This window comes from Macrobrachium nipponense, chromosome 39, assembly GCF_015104395.2.
Source record: "Macrobrachium nipponense isolate FS-2020 chromosome 39, ASM1510439v2, whole genome shotgun sequence".
Classification (NCBI taxonomy): Eukaryota; Metazoa; Arthropoda; class Malacostraca; order Decapoda; family Palaemonidae; genus Macrobrachium; species Macrobrachium nipponense.
Window position 1 is genome coordinate 18,947,111 of NC_061099.1, and position 20,220 is coordinate 18,967,330.

The window sequence follows — 20,220 nt, forward strand, 5'->3', positions numbered from 1 at the left end:
AGTCTCATTTCCCCTTTTTCAAACTCTTAGGAAATGTAATAAGATGATTTATGCCGTCACAGGGAGCGAGAGTGACGCTGATCGCCACATGTTGGCCTTCAAGATGCTGGATTCACAGAGGTCACGTCCATCCTAGAACACTTTCCAAGGACCTTTTCCGAGAGAGTCGGTCTACTCTAACAGCCTCACTTCGAAAGGTACCTCTAAACCTGTCCGCTCTGAGTCTGACTACGTTCAGACTGTCGAGAAGTTGATCGGAATAAGAGGATTTTCAAGACTAATGGCAAGTGTCATTGCTAAGGCAAAGAATGCTGCCTTTCTGTGGTTGGGTACCAATCGGAGTGGCCGTTTTTGGAGATAGTGCAGGAAGAATGGCTTTTCCTCCACCTCGACCTCTGTAAATTACATTACCGTCTTCCCTTTCCGTCTGAAGAATGGGATAAGCTGGCAGTCACAACTATTAAAGAATACGCAAATATGTTGTGGATGGCCTTTGGGCTCAGAGATTTGCATCTGTCAAACAACAAAGCCCTTCACGATCTTTGAGGTCTGTGGAATCTCGAAACTGTCCAGATCGAAGCTTTCGGTATGGAACTTAGACGTAGTCTGAAGTTCTTGATGTCAAAGCATTTCGAACCTCTCCTTTCTGTAAACTTAATGCACGTGACCAGAAAAGCTAATTTTCTAACCACTCTAGCTACGACAAAGAGGGTTAGTGAGGTTTTAAGGCATCGTCAGACGTTTTGGCTTTAGAGAACACAATGCAGTGTGTTCTCTAAGCCTTCTGTTGTGGCCTAAGAATGGAAACCTGTCTAATCCTTGGGCCAGGAGCTTGGAATCAAGGGATGGCACAAGTTATTGGGCAAGAGCCAGAGAGAGTCCTGTGCCCTGTCGGGTCTCTCAAGTTCTATCTACATAAAACTAAAGAAAGTTGAAGTCCTTCGGACAATCTGCAGTGTTCCGAAAAAGACCAGACTTGCCCATATCAAAGAACACCCTGGCTTTATTGTTAAGGAGTTCTTTCAAAGAGGCTCTTTCGTTGTGTTTGCACAAAGATTTGAAATCGTTTGATCTGAATGCTCACGAGGTGAGGGCGCGGCCTTGGAAGCATTTCAACTGAGCATGGCACTCAGTTACATCCTGAGTACCGCGTTTTAGCGAAGCAACTCTGTGTTCGCTTCACACTCCCTGAGGGATGTGAAGACGTCATATGAGATCTGCTGCTCGATAGGGCCATACGTGTCCGCAGACACGATCTTGGGGGCAAGAAGTACCACTCATCCTATCCTGTAGAAAATGGTTAGGAAGAGCTCTTAATTTTAGTTGTTGAGTCGCCGCCAATGGCGAACTTCTTAACTCTTAAGCCTTAGTTAAAACACCTTAACTTTGGCTAGGTGGGTCAGGTGGTGATATATATTTATTTTACTTCTTAGCCCTCATGGTATGGTCAATATGGTTTAGTCACATTGAGGTCACGCCCCCGTTGACAGATCATCTAGAGCGCACCAGCTACACAGGTCACTACCTTGCTGGCAACTCTAGTAAAGCAGAGGCAGACTTGGGTGACAGTAATCACGAAGTCAGCTATGCTAACAGGCGGAACCAAGATGTAAATCATCTGCATGTGAAATGTTTCCCAAAATCCTTTTATTCTGTCCCTCCCCACCTCCAATGGTGGGAATCAGCTGTATATATCTGACAGGTAAGTTTCATGAACAAAATGATATTGTTATGATACAATAAAGTTTGTTCATACTTACCTGGCAGATATATATAATCAAGTACCCACCCACCTCCCCTCAGGGAACAGTGGGAATAAAAATATGAATAGAAAATGGGAATGGTTCCTGATACCCGCCTCCCAGCGGCGGTGGGAATGGGTACTAACCACCTGACTCCCACTACGTGTGTCGTAAGTTTTTTAAAATTCTGTCGGACTTCGGAAAATACAGCTATATACTATATATATCTGCCAGGTAAGTATGAACAAACTTTATTGTATCATAACAATATCATATTAGTGATAGTTGTAACCTTAGTAACATATTGAATAAATAGTGCCATTTTTTAACATTCAGGGAAATCTTATTTAAATAAATGAATTCACTTACTTAGGGTAATTTCATAACATTTTTTTTTTATTTAGCAATTATATCTAGTACCCAGAGAGTGCTCATATTGACACAATTACACTTACAGAAATCTAAAAAAGTCTTACAGATTTTGATTGTGAATGGTGTTTTTTTCTCTCTTGTTAGACAACATTTTTGACCGGGTTACAGTTGCTAATTTTGGGGAAAGGGATTCTCTCTCTCTGTTTTTATACATTCAACTTCCCTGTCAGATATATACTTAGCTATAGACTCCGTCGTCCCCGACAGAAATTCGAATTTCGCGGCACACGCTACAGGTAGGTCAGGTGATCTACCGCCCTGCCGCTGGGTGGCAGGAATAGGAACCATTCCCGTTTTCTAATTCAGATTTTCTCTGTCGGCCGGGCCATCAACATTGTTGTTGTTCCTCCTGACTTGATTTTCGTGTTTCATCGCTATTGATCTTCTAGACTGGTTTAATTGGTGACGTATTGGATCTTTGGTTTGGCATACGCTTTCTTGGACTGTTAATTGGATTTGGATTTGGATTTTTCTCATAATGTCGGACTCTAGCTTTTCAGTTAGAAGACTGTGTGTGAATGAGGGATGTATGGTAAGGCTACCGAAAGCTTCGGTAGACAATCACACGGTTTGTAAGGGGTGTAGGCAGAATGAATGCTCTGTAACTAACACCTGTAATGAATGTGTAGATTTGAATGAGGAAGAGTGGAAGACTTTAAATTCCTATTTAAGGAAATTAGATATGGATAGGGCTAGGAAGGCTTCCTCCAGAAGCGTAAGTAGGTCTCGTTCTAATGAGCCAATTACTGTAGCACCTAATCCTAAACTTATAATTACTTCCTCATGTACTACTAAGACTGCAAATCCTGCAACGGTTGGAAATTGCAGATCTAAAAGTTGCTATCAAAAGGATGGAGCTTCAAATGCAAGCTATACAAAGTAAGAACAGTGTTCTCAGTACAGTGGAGGGTGCGTCTGATCGGCTTCATCTCGCTCCCAGGCCTAGACCTCTTTCAAGCTCCCAGGCCCAGAGGAGAAGGAATGTCAACAGCCTTACGGAGGTGATGGAGAATCCCCACCGATCAGGCGTCCCCTCGGCAGATTCTGTGACGTCCCGAACTGCCAAGGATAGCTATAGGAAAAGCATCCTAAAAAAGTGCTTTTCGTCATCAGATTCTTCGCCTCAAAGAAAGGGCTGGAGTTCGGACAAACTTTCACGCCCCTTGAAAAGGAGTTGGAAAGCTCCAACTTTGTATTCAAGCCCAGAATGTTTTCCTGAAGAATCGCCATGTGAAAGGAAAAGAAATAAAAATACACCAGCTCTCAACTCGGAGTCTCCTACCTCCTCTAGACCTCCTTCGCCGCTCTCGGACAAGGAAGAAGAGAATACAGCTACCAAGATTCTCTTAAAAAGGCAGGAGCAGATCTCCTCTTTAGTAGGAGTTCTAAAAAAGGATACTCTGAGAAGGAAAGACTCTTTCCTTCCGATAAAGAGATCGACGGGAAGAACAGACGTTTCTGGCACGAAACTTACGTACTCTACTCCTCGGACGGGAAGCAGGAGAAAAGAGCTAAAAGCGCCAAAAGTGCCAACCTGGCGCAAGAGCCAGCCTGGCGCAATGCGCCAGAAGCGCCAGCCTGGCGCAATGCACCGGAACCGCCAGCCCGGCGCCAGGCGCCACAATCGGCATCCAAATGGCAGAAACGAGGATCTTCCATTGTTCAAAGAGACATGAACCAAGAGGCTTCTTTTAGCTTTGAGCAGGATCAGCCTTCTCCTGACAGGGACTTTAGACGTCGCACAGGCGGCCGTAGCCCCTGTCGGGATAGAGCCTTTCCTGTTAAGAGTGTTTTGAAGGGACATCCTTCTGACAAGAGAGAGAGATGTCGCACAGGCGGCCATCGCTCTTGCCAGGAGAGAGATTATAATAGAGTTTTTTCTCAGGATCAGCCTCTCCCTAGCAAGGACGCAAGTTGTTGCACAGGCGGCCGTCGCTCTTGCAAGGGTGGTTTAGATGCTGCAAGAGACTCGTCTCCTTTAGATAAAAGACAATCCTCTTCCCCCATGGGGATTGAACAAGAGGTAGAAGATGTTTCGGACTCTGAAGATCATACAGCTGCGGGCTTATCAGACTATAAGACTTTGGCAGCCCTTTTACTTCAAGAGTTCGGGGATGCTCTGAGTCCTGCCGCGCCTCCTTCGCCTAGATTTTTGTTCACGAGTACCAAGATCTCGAAATCGTCCTCCTTCTTAAAGATGAGACCAACTATCTCCATGAAGAAAGCTCTACGATTTGTTGGAAACTGGTTTAAATCTAAGGAGGAGGCCAGGAAAACCGTCTTTGCCTGCCCTCCTTCCAAACTATCAGGAAGGAGAGGGATTTGGTACGAGACAGGAGAATCGTTGGGTCTTGCTCTCCCGACCTCGGCCGAAGCAGACTTTTCGAATCTGGTTGACTCTTCGAGGAGGCAAGCATTGTCATCAGCTAAAACCACATGGGGGGACTTCAGAAATGGACCATCTCCTCAAGGGATTGTTCCATGTCTTGGAAGTATTTAACTTCTTAGACTGGTCCCTTGGGGTTTTGGCCAAGAAAACTCAGGATACGGAGTTTCTGAGCCCCGAAGTCCTTCATAGTGTCTTGTCCTGTATGGACAAAGCAGTCCAGGACGGATCAGGAGAAGTGGCCTCGCTCTTCGGAACGGGAATATTAAAGAAAAGGACTTTGTTTAGCTCCTTCCTAACAAAAGCAGTCACGCCTATCCAGAGGTCGTCCTTGCTTTACGCTCCACTTTTGGACCAACTGTTCCCTTCTCAGTTAGTAAGGGACATTTCCCATTCACTGACTGAGAAAGCCACACAAGATCTTTTGGTCCAATCCACAAAGAAAGCGAGGACATCCGTGCCTACTATGAAGAGAGAGTCACGTACCCCTCAGCAGCCCTTTCGAGGGAGTTCCTCTTCTCGACCCACCTCGAAGAAGAGAGGAATGGCGAAAAGAAGAAAGTCTGCATTCAGACCTATCAAAAAATCAAAGTGATATTTCAGTCCTTCAAGCGCCGGTAGGAGTCAGACTTCTGAAATTTTTGGAAGAATGGACTGTGAGAGAGGCAGACAGCTGGTCCCTCTCGATAGTGAAAAAAGGATATCGTATCCCCTTTCTAGACAGACCTCCCTTAACAACGACCCCGAGGGAACTGTCGGCGAAGTACAGGGACCCTGCCATGAGAGAAACGTTTTTGCACCTTGTAGAACAGATGTTACAAAAGGAGGCCATCGAATTGGTCCAGGATCCACACTCCTGAGGCTTCTACAAACGTCTTTTTCTGGTTCCGAAATCCTCGGGGGGTGGAGACCGGTTCTGGATGTGAGCGCATTGAACCGATTCGTAGAGAACACAAAGTTCTCTATGGAAACATCCAAATCGGTTCTTGCTGCTCTCCGTCCCAGAGATTGGATGGTCTCTCTGGATCTGCAAGATGCTTACTTTCATGTTCCCCTGCATCCCGCATCGAAGAAATATCTTCGCTTCATGATGCAGGACAGAATTTTTCAATTCAGGGCCCTGTGCTTTGGCCTATCTACAGCTCCTCAAGTCTTCACGAGCCTAATGAGGAACGTGGCGAGATGGCTACATCTAAAAGGGATAAGCATATCACTCTATCTAGACGACTGGCTCATAAGAGCAAAGTCGGAACATCAGTGCTTGAAGGACCTGGAGACGACATTAGAACTGATACAATCACTCGGACTACTCGTAAACCTCGAGAAATCACAAATGATCCCCAGACAGAACTTGGTCTATCTGGGGATTCAGATGGATTCTCGGGGTTTTCGAGCTTTTCCATCGCAAGAGAGAATTGCTCGAGGCTTGGAAAACGTCTCAAACTTCTTAAGGAAAGAACGAAGCTCAGCGAGGGAATGGCTCAGCCTCTTGGGTACCCTTTCCTCGTTGGAGCAGTTCGTTTCCCTAGGGAGATTGAACCTCAGACCTCTGCAGTTCTACCTGAGAAGAATGTGGAATCAGAAGACAGGAGAATTGTCAGACTCATTTCCCATTTGACAGGAGATAAAGTCCCATCTGATGTGGTGGTTAACCCCCTTGATAAGAAACGAAGGAGTGTCCCTTTTGATTCGGAACCCTCTCCTAGTTTTGTTTTCCAACGCCTCGAAAACAGGATGGGGAGCAACATTGGGTCCAAGGGAAGTGTCAGGTACCTGGACAAAGGAACAGGTAATATTGCACATCAGTGCGAAGGAACTCCTGGCTATCCATCTAGCCCTGAGGTACTTCGAATCGGAAGTCAGAGGAGTGGTATTCCAAGTCAACTCGGACAATACCACGGCTCTGGCTTACGTACAAAAACAGGGCAGCACTCACTCTTTCTCTCTATACGAGATTGCAAGAGATCTATTGATCTGGACGGAGGAACGGTGCATAATACTCCGAACAAGATTTGTTCAAGGAGTAAGAAATGTAAGAGCAGACAGGTTGAGCAGGAAGAACCAAATACTTCCAACAGAGTGGACACTCCACTCAGAAGTCTGCCAAGATCTTTGGTCCCTCGGGGGGAAACCGCAGATAGACCTGTTTGCCACGTTCCTCTCCAGGAGGATGGACAACTTCTGCTGACTGGAAGAAGATCCCAGAGCCATAGCGATCGATGCTCTCCTCATGGATTGGTCAGGCATAGACGCTTATGCCTTTCCCCCATTCAAGTTGCTGGGGGAAGTGCTAAGAAAGTTTGTTGCATCAAAGGGAACAAAACTGACTCTCATTGCTCCCTTCTGGCCTTCTCGAAGCTGGTTCACAGAGGTACTGGAATGGACGGTGGACTTCCCCAGATCTCTTCTCGAAAGGACAGATCTGCTCAGACAGCCCCACTTTAAGAGGTTTCACAAAAGTATCCACGTTCTCTCCCTGACTGCCTTTTGACTATTGAAAGACTGGTCAGAGCGAGAGGTTTTTCTAGGAAAGCTTCAAGCGCAATCGCTAGAGCCCGCAGGTCCTCTACCCTGCGGGTCTACCAATCGAAGTGGGAAGTCTTCCGTAGATGGTGTAGGTCGAAGAAGCTGTCCTCATCCAATACCTCTGTGACCGAAATCGCCGAATTTCTTCTTTTCTTAAGAGAAGAATGTAAGTTGGCTGTATCCACTATAAAAGGATATAGAAGCATGCTTTCAGCTGTGTTCAGGAACAGAGGCCTGAATATACAAGAGAATAAAGATCTTCATGATCTCATTAGGTCTTTCGAGACCACCAAATTGAGATCTCTCCCTCCGAGTTGGAACCTCGATGTGGTCCTCAAGTTCTTGACTTCAGACAGGTTCGAACCTTCAGATAAAAGCTCGTTTAGAGATCTTACGAGAAAGTGCATATTACTTTTGGCCCTCGCAACTGCCAAGAGGGTCAGTGAATTGCATGCTTTAGATTCTCGGGTGGGATTTAAAGAAGACTCTGCAGTGGTTTCTTTTCAACATCTATTCCTGGCTAAAAATGAGAACCCTTCTAAACCTTGGCCTAGAAGTTTCGAAGTCAAGGGACTCTCTCCCATCGTAGGTAGAGAGTTGGAAAGGTCTCTTTGCCCAGTCAGGGCACTGAAGTTTTATCTAAAAAAGAAGACACAACTTCAGGGATGTCGCCAGAGTCTCTGGTGTGCAGTAAGAAACCTCAAGAGACCTATGTCAAAGAACGCACTGGCGTTCTTTGTCAGGAATGTGATAACAGAAGCTCACATGAATTGCCAAGAGAACTTAAAGCTGCTTAGGGTTAAAGCTCACGAAGTTCGTGCAGTTGCAACTTCCCTATCTTTTAGTAAGAATATGTCTATGAGGGACATTTTAGCAGCGACATATTGGAGATGTAACTCAGTTTTTGCATCTCATTCCTTAAAGGATGTAAAAGTAACATACGAGAAATGTTTTTCTCTTGGTCTGTATGTCTCAGCGGATACTATGCTGGGACAGGGAGCAGATACTGATCCTTAAATAATTATTGTTTTTGTTCTTTACTGATTATTTTTGTAACAAAATTGATTTTGAGTTTTTTGGGTTGTTTGAAAGGATGTTGGGGGATGACTCTTTTCAATCGTAGTACTAACCCCGGTGATAGGATCAGGTGATCGGGATCAGTGTCGTGCTCTTTGATAATGCCATTAGGCAAGGTGTTTTGTCATGTAAGTGGATAGGACCCCATTGACAAAGATCCTAAGGTTCTGTCGAGTAAGTGGATAAGACCCCATTGACAGACCATCAAGAACTCTTAGCAGGTCACTACCTCGCTGAGGCTCTTGAAGCGATGCAGGCTCCTCGGCAGTAGCCATGAAGTCTTTCGCTAACAGAGGTAGGAACCAAGGTTTTTCGTTTTTATTACCTACAACGTATGTTGTTTACCTGTCTATTCAGTAAATAGCTGTCTCTTACCCTCCGCCAAAGGTGCCAATCAGCTAAGTATATATCTGACAGGGAAGTTGAATGTATAAAAATGTTATTGTCATGATACAATAAAGTTTTATACATACTTACCTGGCAGATATATACGATTAAATGGCCCACCCAGCCTCCCCTCAGGAGACAGGTGGAAGAGAAAATCTGAATTAGAAAACGGGAATGGTTCCTATTCCTGCCACCCAGCGGCAGGGCGGTAGATCACCTGACCTACCTGTAGCGTGTGCCGCGAAATTCGAATTTCTGTCGGGGACGACGGAGTCTATAGCTAAGTATATATCTGCCAGGTAAGTATGTATAAAACTTTATTGTATCATGACAATAACATTTTCATGATGCAGTGATAGTGCACTCAGTAACTCACATTGATTGATAACTTTCAATACTGAACCAGATAAGGTTTGATAAGATGCTTCCATTTCCTAAAAATCCAGTATGCCTCTGGTGACTTAATCAGTGAAGTAGGTATGTAGTTATAAATCAAGCATTTTAGGTGGCAACTGAAGTGGAGAGAAAGATATATAAACAGGAACGATAAACAAAAGTCATGATTGTTTTTAGTTTGTAAAAATGTATGCATTCAAATGGGTCATTTTTAAAAACCAATTCTGTGTTTAGTGGTGCTAGTTCAGATGTACAATATCCGAAATTCTAAGAGTGACAAAAGCATTCTAAGAGTGACAAAAGCATATTTAGTGTCACCGTGTCATCAGTTCCGAGATATATTGTAGGACATTTTTATGGCAATTTTTATAGCAGGCAATGCTCTCGGGCCCAGTCTTTTTCTATGTTTAGCTCTAATTTAAAGTTCAAGACTACTCAGTCTTTTTCATTCTATTTTTTCAAATAGATTTTTATATGCAGTAATACATATGCTCAAATATGCACTTGCAAAGGTTATGCTTGCCTTTTTTTGCATCTTTAAATTTCCTTGCGATATTTAATAAAAATCAGTCAGATGCAAAGAAATTAATGCTGCTAGTTCACTGAGAACCCAGGAAGGAGAAAAACAACTTTTATCTCCTTGGTATAAAATTACATGTACATAAAATTGCATGTTCTAAAATTAATAGGCTTCATGTTCATATTGTCTGTAGTTATTTCATTAAAAGTAATATATTTAACTATTTAAATGTTTCTTTTAAAGTACTTTGTGTATATAAGGTCTTAGAAATATATTCATTATCTATATATATACAGATGAATTGTTTATTAGAATACTATAGTAATCATGATTATTCTATGATCATATAATTTAGGAGTTATTCTTAAATGCCGGCAGTGACAGAGGCTGTGATGTTCTCATTCACGAAGCAACCTATGACAATTCTCTGAAGGAGAAAGCTGCAGAACATGGACACTCAACTTCCGGTCAAGCTGCTGAATTTGCTAAGAGAATAAATGCAAAGGTTCTATTACTCAACCACTTCTCTCAAAGATATGGACAGGTTACTGAAGACAGTCAGGTAGGTATTATATTAGTCTAAAGTTTCAATTTAGGCTTAAGGTAACTGTTGCCTTTTATAATACAAAATACAGTTTAAAAATGTATTTGTACATGTACAAACCCCATACTTTACAATAACCTATGTGCATTCACGCAAAATATCTGGGATTCCTTAAAAGAAGGATTCCAGTTTCCAGCTGAGAATCATGGCATGTACGTAGGCTCCAGCCACCATCTGGTGGTAAACTTACCATTGTTTGTGTTCTCTAGACCAACTGCAAGGTATGCAGGGATTGGGAGGAAATAGGTTTGTCTATAAAAATATTAGCTTTGTGTATAAACAGTTGTCTGTTTCATCACAAACTCATTACCTTACAATAATCTAAATAGATATTTTGATGGGAAGTCTTGTAGATGCTACCCCTTAAGATAGTCAGAACCTTTTACTACACCACCTTTCATATTCTTTCTTCCATCTGACTTTCAACCATTGCCTAACAATTGATTCATAGTGCAACTGTGAGGTTTTCCTCTTTTTACACCTTTCAAATCTTTTAACTGTCATTTTCTGTTTGCGCTGAAGGAGACCTTTGGCATAAATTCTGTATTTTTTTTTTCTGTGAAGTTTCTGATTTACCATGATGCACTTTCATTACTGAAAGGTAATGAGTTTGTGGTGAATGTTTTTCATATTAATCATCTTTCCAAACTGTTATCCCTACATTAAGGGGTTGGTTGTCTGATGCGCCTTCTATCAAAGGCATCATCCTCCACCAAACCTCTTCTCTCCATATCTTCCTTCACTTTATCTCACCATCTAATTCTCTCTCTCCCTCTTGATCTTCTTCCTCTAACAGGTTCCTCCCAAGCCCTCTTTACTCCCTCCTCATCATCTGTCGTGAACACATGCCCATACCATCTCATCGTGACTCTCTTATCACCTCTGTAATCTTTACTAAGCCTGCATGCCCTTCTTATTTCATAATTTTCCAATCAGCTTTTATCCTACTGCCAACTTCAGCCTCACATCCTAAGTATAAACTTTTCTGCCCGTTTTATAATCGAGCCTTTTCTTTCTCATATTACTATTCTGTCTCTTATCTTCCCTACTGCTCAGCAAAACCTGTTTTATTTATTTTTACCCTTTAAGCCACCCCTCTCTAAAGATTCCTTTCTCCAACCCTTCTCTGTAGGTCCTCCTCATTTTCAGCAGTAAATAAAGTATATCTTAGTTTTACCAGACCACCAAGCTGATTAACAGCTTTCCTAGGGCTGGCCTGAAGGATTAGATATTTTTACGTGGTTAGGAACTTAATTGGTTACCTTGCAACGGGACCTACAGCTTATTGTGGGATCCGAACCACATTATATCGAGAAATGAATTTCCATCACCAGAAATAAATTTCTCTGGTTCTGCATTGGCTGAGTCAACAATTGAACTTTGGACCTCTGGATTGGTAGCCGAGCGTGAAATCCACTTGTCCAATGAGGAACTTTCAGCAGTAATCACCAGATCATCGGCGTATAATAATTCCCATAGCTCTTCATTCCTGATCACCTCACTCAACACATCCATGACCAGCACAAACAAAAATGGGCTTAATGCTGACCCCTGGTGTAATCCAACACTAACTTCAAAGTTTTCTGTTTCCCCAACTGCTGTTATCACTTTTGTGCGTGTTCTTTTGTATATCATCTTGACCAGCTTAACCAACTTTTCTGGGACTTTCCTTTTCCTTAAACACCAAAACATCACTTCTCTTGGGATTCTATCGCATGCTTTCTCTAGGTCTATGAATGCACAATAGAGCTCCTGGTTTCCCTCTAGCCTCTTTTCCTGTAGCTGCCTTACTATGAAGATGGCATCCAGTGTCCTTCTTCCTCTCATGAATCCATATTACTGTTTCCTGATCTTTACAATCTCTTAATCTCTCATCCAGTACTTTAAAACTTTCAATCCATTCTCTGTTAGTTCAATTCCCCTGTAGTTACCACAATCCATGACATCTCCCTTCTGCTTATATATATGTATATATACTATTACTCTCCTCCTAATGCCTTGGCATTTCTTCCTCTTCATATAATAGCTTTTAATAAATCCTGCATCCATTTCTCCCCTTCTGTACCTAGTAATTTGAGCATTTCAATTTGGAACTCCGATGGACCTGATGATTTACCATTCTTCATTTTACTTAATGCTCTCTTCACTTCTGTATCCTGTATCTCCCTCACTGGTCCCTCCACCCTGTGCTTCACTTCTATATCCTGTATCTTCCTCACTGGTCCCTCCACTCTCTGTGCTTCCCCCATCTCCTCTCTCTCTTTTTCAGTATATTTAACAGTTCAAAATACTCTCTCCATCTCTTGTGAATGTCTTCCCCCCTATACAATATATTTCCATCACTATCCTTGATGACACCCAATCTACCCACATCCTGTCCTGCTCATCCTCAAGTTTGAAATCTTATAATATCCTTTTCTCCTTCTCTTGTTCCTAGTCTTTCATGCAACTGCTCTGGCTGCCCTTCTCATAGCCATACCTACCCTCCTCCTCGCATCTCTTTCCTCTTCTTGGTACCTTTCTTCTGCACTCTGTGCATGCCTTACTTTCCAGTCCTTAAGGGTGCCTCCTGGCCAACAAAGGGCAAAAAATGCAAAATCATGAAAAAATTCATAGAGCTTCATATGATAATGGAGAATGGGGATATACGAAATATTTTATAAAAATTCCTCTTACTTTCATAGTTACAGGGTAATTAGTAAAAGTAACTCATTAAGACAAAAACATTGATTCATACAAGAAAATGCAGTATTTCTTTTGTTATCGTAAATTTTGATAATTATCAAAAATTGTGAGCAATGGTATCTGCATAGATTCCAGTCACAAGACGGTAAGACTGAGCTTTACACCCTTCAGTGCGAGCAGAAACGTGAAAGAGTACACGTTCGAGTTTCACCTCTGGCATTCGCTTTCTGTTATGTCTTTTTTTTTGTTTCGGCAAGGTTTTCATCATGCCAAAGACAAGCAAAACATCTTGCTAATATACAGAAGAAGAGAATTGACTAATAAATTAAGAGTTCAGAAGATCATAATAGTGAAGGAGTGTGTGTTGTGTAAGAAAGAGTGCCCCGTCTTGCCTGATGCAGTGCCCCAGGCTATGATCTTTGAGCTGAGGGATTTTAATTTATGATTAAATTATGATAATTAAGTTTTGGTTTATTAATACCCAAAAAGGAATATAAAATTCATAATTATGATTTATTAACACTTTGTAAAAATACAAAGAAAAAACTTCGAATGCCTGTATCTCAAAACTATACTTATTGACCTTCAAATTCTATCTTCTCCCTTAGTTTTAAAGCTATAGCATTGAAATTTGGAATATAACTTAAAATGATATTAAAGAACAATCAAATGTAGCCCTTTTTCCAGTTTTTGTTGAATTTTTTTTTCTTACATTTTTTTCCTGATTTTTAGGGTGTATTTTTTTTTTACCATAATGAAAAAATTCATATCTAGCAAAAAATTACTTAGAAAAAACTCATTTGATTGTTAGTAATCCCAGGTCTTAATATTAAGTATCAAGGGAGGAGATAGAATTTGAAAAATGATTATTTTTGGGATTAATTGCACTGGCTCACAAAACTGAAGGTCAAAGGCAAAAATCATATGCAGTTTGGAGATGTCTCAAGTCACCTTATTAATTGGTACGAATATCAGAGACCTGTACTTGAAAAATGGCATGAGCCGGCCAGCACCCTTAAATGCTCTTGATTTTCTTTTCGTTGATTCTTGCACCTCTCCATTCCACCACCACTTTTCTCCTTTTGATACTCCATGTCCGCTGGTTATTCCCACCAGTTTTTCATAATACTACACCAAAAAATAATTATTAGATTACATTTGTATCTGAGCAAGAGGCTGCATTATGAAATATGCAGTGTACAGGATGTAAGAAAATCAGGAAAATGGAAAATTACCTTGGTAGTATAGTTCAAACATCAGTCGCATTTTAGGACTTTAAGGGCGGGCTTACATTATGGGCATAATTCGGTGCAAGATGGAAGTTGAAATTTAAGTCAGGTGGTGGCAACAGAAGGTAAAAGATTTGTAGTGCAGATGTAGAGAACCTTTTAATTCTGCCAACAAAGCACTGGATCCTTCCGAGATAGTGACTCCCAGAGGGCCAGTATGTCTCCACCTTGCAGCATGTTTAGTACAAGCCTGTTGGGGATTACCTTAAAAACAAAATGATTATTATAATCAAAATAATGACCCCAAAGAAATATTAGTCCTAGATAACAACCCACAAAAACTTTTATGGGTCACTATCTAGGAAAGATCCAAAGCACTTTATAGGCAGTACCTTCTACCAGAAAGAGGTAAAAACATTGTGTGTTCTCGTAAACTTTAAATTTAGCTGTTGTCCACAACGAAGAACCTTTGGTCTTCCAGGACGAAGAAACGGTAGCAGTTTTGGAACGGGAAGCTTTAGAAGCAGTGGAAGGAACATCAATTCAGGTAAAATGTACTGAAGATCTGTTTACGTATGAATTACCCATTGCATCAAGAGAAGTGAGGAAATAAATATATCAATAAATTATCTGTATTTTCTTTTCAAGTAGTTGCTTAAAAATAAGTAGATATGCTGTAGTGAGCTGAGCCAGTACCCAAATTCTACTGAAAAATTAAAATAAATCTTTTCATGCATATCAGTTCAGGTGGGCACCAGATGGTTAATAAAGTTTTGATCAAGAACTGTCATGAAAGCCAAATTTTTAAATGAGCATTTAGATGGGAACTGGCAGTTTTTTTTTTTTTTTATCCTGAAAGGGATAAAGTTATCTTGAGATAAAGATGTTACTTACAGGGTAAGTAGAAGTGTAATTATTCACAGCAGCCTCATACATGTAATGTCAAAAGTGAGGTCTATTAAGACTTTTTGGCCTCTTATCTAATGGTCAAAACAAGGATTGCTGATTTGATAACCACCACAGTGTGAAGGACATTTTGCTTGCATGTAGTATTTTTATTACCTATTATTTATAGCATTTATGATTCCTTAAATTTAAGTAGACAGCCAGGCACCAGGTTGTCTTAAGTCACTACGTGGTTGAAATTGAAAGAAATGGGGTTAGATATACATACTTTCAATCATATTTACTTGGATGCTGTGTACCTAGCAGCATTCTTGGTGAGAGTAATAATGGAGCACATTCTGGTGCACTACCCCATTTATTTTAGTCAGTGGCAGAGAAAATACCCGGGTAAATCCTTAACTGTATTCTTGAATGAGAGTAATATTGATGCTCTCTTTTTAGGATCTTCACTTTGACCCAAAAAGCACACATGGATACATCCCAATGAGTTGAATTTTCTCCTAGTGAACAAATACTTTAGACAACCCCTAGGAAATTAAGGAAATGAGACATTCCAAGTCTCTTCAGATCTGTTCAATTGTCAGATACAGCAAATTTTACTACAATGTGGTGAAAATTCATCAGGCCAATAAACAATCAAGTACTTTTGATATAAATACTGAAAATTTCTCGTACAGTATGATGTTTAGGGTAAAAAAGAAAACCTTTAGAAAAATCAGTATATTAAAAACTTATTCCTTACAGAAATATAACTACATGGTATATATGATGATGAATGTATGGCCACTTGTTATAAAGTGCTATTACTGGTATCCTTACCATTCAGGCAGATATACACTTATGAAAATCATAACAGCATTTGGTATTACTAAAGGAAAATACTTAAAAAAAAAGAAGTTTGTCTTTGGCACAGACTTGCAAACATGTTGGAAGGCATAAACAAGCATCCTTTCTACTAGCCAAAAGATGACTATCCATTCTGTATTTTTTTTAAGTGGCCAAAGAACATGCTGTAATAATGATAGCAATATGACTTCTGGACTGATATGTAGACATCATATGAAATAATGAAGGATAACCTAAAAAATGGGATATATATTTATATAGTCTTCAGGTAAAACGTAAAAACACGAAAAACATAAAATGCTGGACTGTATCCCTATAACAGAAGACTTCCAAACAATTTCTTATTGGAATGTTAAAATAACGTAATTGATTAAACCTATATAATACAGTTTCAACATTAACCAAATGATCTTTATTCTGAAAAGAACCTAGGACGACCTATATATCCAGCTTTTAAAAAGTATTTAAAAGTAAGGGATTTAAAATTCAGCACCCAAGTTGCAGAAAGATCTGCTAATATAACGTACCACCATATTGAAGTGAAAAAATACTGCCCCAGCAATTCTTTCCTATTCGCTGATGACTAGGACTCTCTCTGGAGTTAGGAGATGCCAGGGTATCGCAGAAAAAATTGTCACTAACACTTACCCAATGTCTATGACACCAGTTACTGCTTTACTAATAACACAAGCTACAACAATGTGATCAAAAATTACAATAATGCATGCTAAAATATTTCAATCACAGTAAGAATGTATCTACTAGAAGTAAATGTAAATATGATTTCATCACGGTAACATTCCGAGCTTCTGGTGCCACCTTATGTCAGAGAGCCCTTCTCTGCAAGATTCTGGATAATTTTTGACTTGAGCTGTGGAATGTCGCTGATTTTCATATACTTGCTTACCTTATACTTTAGTCTTACAGCCTGAAAAATGCAAATAATTATTGTAAGTTTTTAGAAAAATTACTCTAATGTAAAAGGCATTTCAAGAGTTCTCTATATTGAGACCTTTTCACGCTTTGGACATTATGTTGTTCACTGCTATTGCTTGGGATCTGTGTAAGAGCTTTAACACCCAAGATTTAATGATATGATCAGCCCATCTACATCATTTACTTCCTGCCTCTTGTTAATAGGATACTACTTTGTCGTCACTCAATCACTCAAAGTCATTCTTAAGTTAATGACACCTCTTACAGTGATGGTGCATTGACAAAATTTTAGTGTCAAGACCTGGCACTGGAACAATTAGATTTCTCTGTCCAATGATAGAAGTACATGATTCACAGAGCCATTCCTAACAAAACAAAAACAAAAAGCCTGAATGAAAGCTCTAGCTCCCACTTTAAATTAAATTACCCAGGGGAAGTTCTGCTACCCACTCAAAAAAAAAGTGGGTATGTATAACATTGTTAAATAATAATAATAAAAAAAAGTACAGTTAACAAGTCACTGCAAAAATTTACTATGATGAATGAAACCTACACAAACTCAAGTTTAACAAAATCTCAGACTTGCTTCCTTACCTGTTGTTTCATGGTGTAACTCTTAACAACTACAGAGGACATCTTTGCCATAACCGGAATTAACTGTTCTTCAGTATAACGCGAGTAAAACACTAGTGTATTATTCCATTCACTGCCATCAGACAACCTGAAATAATGGGTTCAAAGGTCTTAAAAAACGCAATGTTTGAAATGTCACACCTCAAAATGCATACATAAATTGGGTAAACACCCCATCTACTTATATTTAAGTAACTGCATAGTCATGCCTTAAGCATCTGAGATCTTAGATCAAGGGTTTTCAAAGAAATGTTAGCCAGAACTAATATAACATTAATTTCTTTTATAACAAGCCCAATGACCAAACTTGGCCAATGTTTGAGGAAAGCAAAATCATGGCAGGATAAGTTCAAATAAAGAATTCAATTGCTTTACTGCCAACAACTTAACTTAGCCATGGCTTAATGGCCTGGTGGGTGGCTGTAAAAGCAGTAGACAATACAATGTCTCCTTGGAGGAGACAGTGATCAAAAGTGATTCAGTGCCATCATTTACACTTCAAAACTAACTCCCTCATAACATATGTGAAAACTGGAAGTAGGCAGTTCAAAAATTTGGACAGTTAAGCACGAAAAAAAAATCTAATGCTAGTTGCAAAGAACAAATTTTACCATCTCCAATGTGATATTAAAAAGTATGAACTTAAGTCACACTCAAAAAGGGAGTAGGAGCTACCTCCAAATTTCACTTACTTGAGAGCAAGACAGAGTGCTGCAGCAGCAATGATTGAGGGCTTGAAATGGACCATTGAGTATTCTAACAAACACAGCTCCATGAGATATTTGGCTAACGTGTGCTGCGTGGCATCCACCTGTACAAGAGAGGAAAAAAGCCCTAAAATAATCAAACATGTTGGTACAGTGCTCAAATTAATATTAGTTTTGTCAAGTTCTCACTAAATACTGAAAAGAACATTCAATATTGTGTTTTATAGGTTTCTCTAGAGATTTTATAGGCTTCTCTCGACAGTGACATACAGTATTTATGTACTTGACAGAACATGCCATAGGCCAGCATTCACCAAAACAGAGAAACCACTGAAATGCTTCACACACACAGCTTTGAGATCCGATATGGGAGACTTGGATAACAAATGCTAGGCTTACATGTTGTGATGCTAGGGCACACAAGCATCCTACTGTTCGGCCTCAGCAATGAATAGGTTACTTGAATAGGCAAGAATTGCCCACGAGTGAGCCTTATCCTAAGATGAGGGCAATTAAAAATGCTCAGCATTTCACACTGATTTGAATTGGCAAACAAGAAAATGTTCTTTTCAGATGGCCCACAACAGGACAAAAGTTACTAGAGATTTTCACCTGCATAGGCCTATTCAATACAATGGTGGTGTAGCCCTTATTAGGAGGATTTATTTTACTAACATGATTTATGTAGAAGAGTGGTTTCCTCAAGCCTATCTAACTACAGAGAGAAGCAAATAAGAGATGCTCAGCTGGTAGCACTTTAAAACTATATTTCATGATGACAAATTTGGAACTAAACATACTCCGTACAAAATAATTTTGTGAAAATTTTAAAAAATTTCATAAGTCCATGAAAATTAGATTTAAAAAAATTTAGATACCAAAAGTTTCTTGGACCTAAAGATAAAAAAAAAAGCAGCCTAGACACATTTCACTATTACCATTTAGTATATATGTTACAATTTGTAGCTTCAATAATGATACTCACAGATCCAGCTTTACTATTTCTTCTCAAAAAGTGCAGAGGAAGTGGGTAAGATACATTGAACTGAAGAGTCTTTAACATGTGGATTTCCATCCTTTTAATATCTGTTCTTGAATATGCCTTATCAGTAATATAACTGAAATCTCCAATTTCTGGGCAGTACATCTCCTCATATTTACTAGCAATGAACATTGCAGTAACACCAACGAGCTGTAACTTATTACGGGGTATTGATCTTTCAACCTGTAAAAAAAATATGCTTTTAATCATGTGTCAGTTCTGGTTACTTTTCTTACCTAATTATCTAAAAGAAAATTTTTTTTTCTTGTATTCACATTCAAATTTGTGTAACTGCAAATGGCCCTGCAAAATGGAGGCTTAGAATAAATCCCAAACATTCTCTACCATCGTTAACCCTTAAACGCCGACTGGACGTATTTTACGTCAACATTTTTTGTCTCTCGGGTGCCGACTGGACGTATTTTACGTCGACATACAAAAGTTTTTTTTTTAAATTCGCGGAAAAATACTTTTAGGCCTACCAGCCGAAAACTCTTGAATCACGCGCCTTGGGGGGTGCTGGGAGTTCACGGATCAAGGTGTTGTTTTGTTTACAATCGTTACGCAGGCGCACAAGCGCGAATTTCTTTCTTGCCGCACTAAAAAGTATCTGTGACACATCTCGGAAATTATTTCGTCACTTTGACATAATTTTTTTACCATTTTAAATTAGCCGTTACATGGAGTATTATATATGAAAATTTGCGCATTTTTATGTAAAATACAACAAAAAAATATTCATGATTGTAGCTTTTATCAGTTTTGAGATATTTTCATATAAATAACGATAAGTGCCAAAATTTCAACCTTCGGTCAACTTTGACTCTACCGAAATGGTCAAAAAACGCAATTGTAAGCTAAAACTCTTATATTTTAGTAATATTCAATCATTTACCTTAATTTTGAAACTAATTGGAAGTCTCTAGCACAATATTTCGATTTATGGTGAATTTATGAAAAAACTTTTTCCTTACGTCCGCGCGGTAACTCTTCCCAAAAAAATCATACATGCGATTGTGGTAATGTTTGCACCATGTTAAATTAGCCGTTACATAAAGTTTTATACATGTAAATGTGCGCAATTTCATGCACAATACAACTAAAAACAACCCATGGTTGTAGCTTTTATCAATTTTGAAATATTTTCATATAAAAAAATGATAAGT

At 39.7% G+C, this 20,220-nt stretch overlaps 2 protein-coding genes across 2 annotated transcripts in view; one reads left to right on the plus strand and one right to left on the minus strand.

The window, feature by feature from the left end:
* LOC135210175 (zinc phosphodiesterase ELAC protein 1-like) overlaps positions 1 to 14,611 on the plus strand; it is a 46,619-nt gene extending 32,008 nt beyond the window's left edge. The window contains exons 7-8 of the mRNA XM_064243005.1: positions 9,845 to 10,028; positions 14,466 to 14,611. Of these exons, the coding sequence (XP_064099075.1) occupies positions 9,845 to 10,028; positions 14,466 to 14,597 (316 nt within the window). The 3' untranslated portion in view covers positions 14,598 to 14,611. The remainder of the gene's footprint in view (positions 1 to 9,844; positions 10,029 to 14,465) is intronic.
* Positions 14,612 to 15,595: 984 nt separating this feature from the next.
* The window catches only part of LOC135210174 (G2/mitotic-specific cyclin-B-like), an 88,210-nt gene continuing 83,585 nt past the window's right edge, over positions 15,596 to 20,220 (minus strand). Inside the window, exons 5-8 of the mRNA XM_064243004.1 lie at positions 18,998 to 19,237; positions 17,998 to 18,116; positions 17,267 to 17,393; positions 15,596 to 16,664 (exon numbers count right to left, since the gene is read on the minus strand). Of these exons, the coding sequence (XP_064099074.1) occupies positions 16,557 to 16,664; positions 17,267 to 17,393; positions 17,998 to 18,116; positions 18,998 to 19,237 (594 nt within the window). The 3' untranslated portion in view covers positions 15,596 to 16,556. The remainder of the gene's footprint in view (positions 16,665 to 17,266; positions 17,394 to 17,997; positions 18,117 to 18,997; positions 19,238 to 20,220) is intronic.